At 39.2% G+C, this 4,592-nt stretch overlaps 1 protein-coding gene across 1 annotated transcript in view; it reads left to right on the forward strand.

Moving 5' to 3' along the window:
- The first annotated feature begins 579 nt into the window (after window positions 1–579).
- The window catches only part of LOC107744770 (leucine-rich repeat-containing protein 75A-like), a 29,191-nt gene continuing 25,178 nt past the window's right edge, over window positions 580–4,592 (forward strand). The window contains exon 1 of the mRNA XM_016558578.1: window positions 580–2,340. Coding sequence (XP_016414064.1) covers window positions 2,086–2,340 — 255 coding nt within the window. The 5' untranslated portion in view covers window positions 580–2,085. The remainder of the gene's footprint in view (window positions 2,341–4,592) is intronic.

The following is a 4,592-nucleotide window of genomic DNA, read 5'->3' on the forward strand; positions in this document are numbered from 1 at the left end:
ACTATTGTGATGTTTTTATCAGCTGTTTGGACTCTCATTCTGACGGCACCCATTCACTGCAGAGGATCCATTGCTGACCAAGTGATGTAATGCTAAATTTCACCAAATCTGTTCTGGTGGACAAACAAACTCATCTACATCTTGAATGACCTGAGCCTGAGTACACACAAATTGTAATTTTGGGTGAACTATTCCTTTAAGTGTTTTATAACTTCTTCAATACCAAATTTTCCTTATAAGAACAAAAAAAATTGCAGCAGATGACATGCCATGTGTTAAACACCAGATGTCAGCAAAGAAAGGCTAACTATTAACGTAGTGCACAAGTCAATGATAAAAAAATAACTTGAGGAGAATCTATGACTACGAATATACAGGGATATGCCCAAACGTATGAATGATTCTTTCATTTCCTTTAAAGTACTGAAATTCCTCCTATAGTGCAGAACTGGAGCAGTCCCAATAGCGACCATCTGCTCCACTTGGTTTACTGTACCAGCAGTGGTGCATTCTCGACTATAGATTGAAACACAAGTGGAGGATGTTGCAGACCGCTCCACCCCTCCCACACAGCCTGTGTCCAGACCCAGCGCCTCTCCGCTCCATCTGAGTGATGAGAGACCGTTCAACTGCTCTCCTCTGAACACACCCTACCCTCAGACGGGACACACCTGGGGAGAGGTCATATCAAAGCGGGAATTAATTCGACATGGCACATTTTAGCAGTGAACAGTGATATTCCTGCGGGCTGCGTGGAAGAAAATACTGGAATGACTTGTGCGCGGAGGAAAACAGTGACGGACGACGTAAATATTTACATGCCCTTGCTCACAGCAGTACTGCTCGCCATCGACTAAACTCATCGTGTGTGTATGAGAGACTGCAGAGGAACTGCGATGTTAAACACGCACTAATAACGACTGAAATAAAAATACGGGAGGAAAACGAATCATCCTTCCGTAAGGTCGTGCTAGAATTCTGTTGAACCGGACTGTGAGAGTTTCGTGAGGTTTGCGGGACTGATCTTTAATCTGCGGTCATGCCGCAGGCTTCATCAGACCTGTTCCCTACCTGAGGGAATCGAGGATTACTTGAGTTTTTGACAGAAGAGATAAATTATGACCTAATTGGGCTGAAATACGAGTAGTTTGGAATGAAACACGTTTTGCCGCCTTATAAAAATTCCTAATAATTTTGCGCGTGCAAAGGAGGATTCTAAAGAGTAAACAAGCGTCGTTACATGTGTCACATGTGAAGGATGTGAAAGTTGAACGTTATGTGTGGTAAAGCACAGTTTTGGTGGGAAATTGGATGAGAAATGTGCGCAGCGGAGTCAACTTTTTAAGTAATTTTCTGAGCGTAATCGGTTCGTTTCGCGCAACCCTAACGATCTTTTTGCGCCCCTAGCGCGATTAACCGTTAAGACGTTTTAAACAAAACAAAACTATTTTTGTGACATATTTGTGATGTGTATATCCATGGTAATGTGAGAAATAACGACAGTACAGTGTTTTATTGATGCACACCGCCCGATACAAACATCGATCGAGCAGCTGTTGCTATGGTTACCTATGCAGAGGCGTTTTCTGTTGGCGATTGTAACTTTTGTGGTTACTGAAATGTTGTTCGAACGCTGTTGAAACGTATAAATGCTTATGTAAAAATACATTTTTAAGACCCCCAACTTTTCTTTAGGGTGATTCATGCCTTAATTAGGGGGTTTGACAAACCTCCCCCATAATTTACACCCTGCGAATGAGCACTTTGTGAAAAAGATTTTACTGAAATACCATTGGATGCAAGTTTTTATAATTTTATTATATAAATTCACATTGATCTTAATGTAAGTATATTTTCTCTGCCAGGTGAGAGATGACAGGTGTACGGTGAGCAGAACGAATTTTAAAACACTGTTCTCCAATAAACTTTATAGGAACGCTAAGGCTTATTTCTTATTTTCATTCATTTCTTACTAAATGTAATCTCACATACAGTTAAAAGACTTTTAATAGTTAAATGTGAAATCATTTTGAAAGTATGCCCAGTCTGGAGGACCTTTTCCAGGGTGAAAATCTGTAACCAAACATGGGAGCGAAGCAAACAAAGGCTGCAGGACAGGAGGCAGGATCGAGCCCTCAGAGCACGGGATGGAAACGGACCCCCACGAAAGAGCGAGGAGACATCCTTACTTCTATAATGTTGAGGTCAGGAGACAGACTGAGGAGCTGCGGGACTCCTCCTCCCTACCAGCGGCGCATCGGCATGATACAAGAGATGATGCTGATGGCAAAGCAGGGGAAACACGATGAGGCGACAGAGATGCTGAAGACTCTCCGGCAGGTACAAATAGCACTCCATGTTTCTTGTATAGGTTAGATTAAAACTCAAATAAAGGAAGAAAGTTGTCAGACTTCTCTCTCTGATGAGTTCTTGTCTACCACAAGTTGAATGTCAGCCCTGTTATCCATTAGTGTACCTGTCAACTTTTCTCAAACAGCACTTGAAGAGCTTTTGTGACAAAATATTGTCCTGTAATGTCCAAACGGCAAGAAATCAAATCACTAATATTATAAATTAGGGGTCGACCGATTATCGGCGCCGATATTAAGCTTTTTCTGCATTTTCAAAACCAATTTGCCGATAAAATAATTTAAAAGCATTTATAAAAAGTTTTTGTCAGAGCCCTTATTATTTAATGTAATTAATTTTGACATTCATTTTCCTCTCTGATGAGTTCTTGTGTACCACAAGTTGAATGTCAGCCCTGTTATCCATTAGTGTACCTGTCAACTTTTCTCAAACAGCACTTGAAGAGCTTTTGTGACAAAATATTGTCCTGTAATGTCCAAATGGCAAGAAATCAAATCACTAATATTATAAATTAGGGGTCGACCGATTATCGGTGCCGATATTAAGCTTTTTCTGCATTTTCAAAACCAATTTGCCGATAAAATAATTTAAAAGCATTTTTAAAAAGTTTTTGTCAGAGCCCTTATTATTTAATGTAATTAATTTTGACATTCATTTTCATTTTTACACCAGACATATATATCGGTTCAAAATATCAGTTATCGGTCTACTTTATCTGTAATAATCAATATCGGCATTGGCTCTGAAAAACACATATCAGTCGACCCCTATAAGAAATGATGTTCACTCTGGTATCTAGCCTATATAAATTTGACTTCTGCAGCTTTTTGTTTGCATATGTTGGACCACCGTGGGCCTCTCAATTGGTAAACAGAGGCCCCAAAACATTGGACTCATTGGCCTGATTTGTAATCTGTGCCCCATGCAGAAATCCCACTTTTCTTTACAGCAGAGAGAATCATTTGTTGCAATTGGGCTAAAATGTCAGTCCAACACTGGTCTGGTGTTATTTTGTAAGCTGTTGAAAGACATAAACTCTTCCTTCAAAACACATCATTACTGTCAGATTTTATACAGCTCTGATACAGACATATCTGAGATACAACAAGACTCCTGGCTGCAATAGTATCCCAGCTCTTTAGATTCTGCATTTCACAGAATTCAGTGCTATTAAGACAGATGCCCATTTTACAGTCCTGTGAAAATGTGAGAACAGACAGAGCTCAAGCTGGCTGAAAAGTAATACTGCACTGCATAAACACCAACTGTTTACGTTGGGTAGTGATTATGGATGCTGTCAGTAAGTGCAGTGCTCTTCTTTATATCTAATGGCTGTCTCAGATTGATAGTAACTCTGTTTGTCTCAGTACCAGTAATATCAGGTTAGTGTAGATGGGAATATGCGACCAGAACTCTCCCCATTACTATATTGTGATCCAGCTTTCAGCAGGGATCAAAGACCGAGTTAATGGGGATTTCTAATCCTCCATAAATTGTAAATGAATTGTTGGGTGGCTGCTGAACAAACTGCAGGATTTGTTCTCAAAAGGACATTGTGAAAAAGAAGTACACTTATGGAAATAATATACTTTAAAATAATAATATATTTAAAAGATACTTAAAGGGTTAATTCACCTAAAAATGAAAATTAGCCTGTGTTTTACTCCTCCCTCAAAGCATCCTAGGTGTATGTGACTTTCTTCTTTCAGATGAATCCAGTCGGAGTTATATTAAAAATTGTCCTGCCCCTCCAAGCCTTTCAATGGGGGTAAGCGGGTGTTTGTTGTCAACAGTTCAGAAGACGTGAAATAAAGTGCGCGCATCCGTAATAAAACGTCCCTCACACAGCTCCGGGGGGTGAATAAAGGCCTCCTGTAGCGAATCCATGCGTTTTTGGAGGATAAATATCCATATTTCAAATTTAATAAACACTTTTTTCTCACTTCCGCTGAGTGGACAGTGTTGGGCAAGTTACTTCCAAAATGTAATGCATTATATATTATTAGTTACTGTCTTTTGAAAGTAATTAGTTACATTACAATATTACTGTCTCTGAATTGTAATGCGTTACACTACTTTTGAGTTACTTTTACCAAAATATCCACATTAGTATTATAAAATGCCAAAATGTAGCTTATTGCTGCTCATTCTACATCCAGTGGAGGGTAATGTGGTAGGTCTATATAGCATAAAATTATAAAATCATATTTAGATACCGGTAT

This window comes from Sinocyclocheilus rhinocerous, unplaced genomic scaffold (assembly GCF_001515625.1).
Source record: "Sinocyclocheilus rhinocerous isolate Xijiao unplaced genomic scaffold, SAMN03320098_v1.1 scaffold738, whole genome shotgun sequence".
Classification (NCBI taxonomy): Eukaryota; Metazoa; Chordata; class Actinopteri; order Cypriniformes; family Cyprinidae; genus Sinocyclocheilus; species Sinocyclocheilus rhinocerous.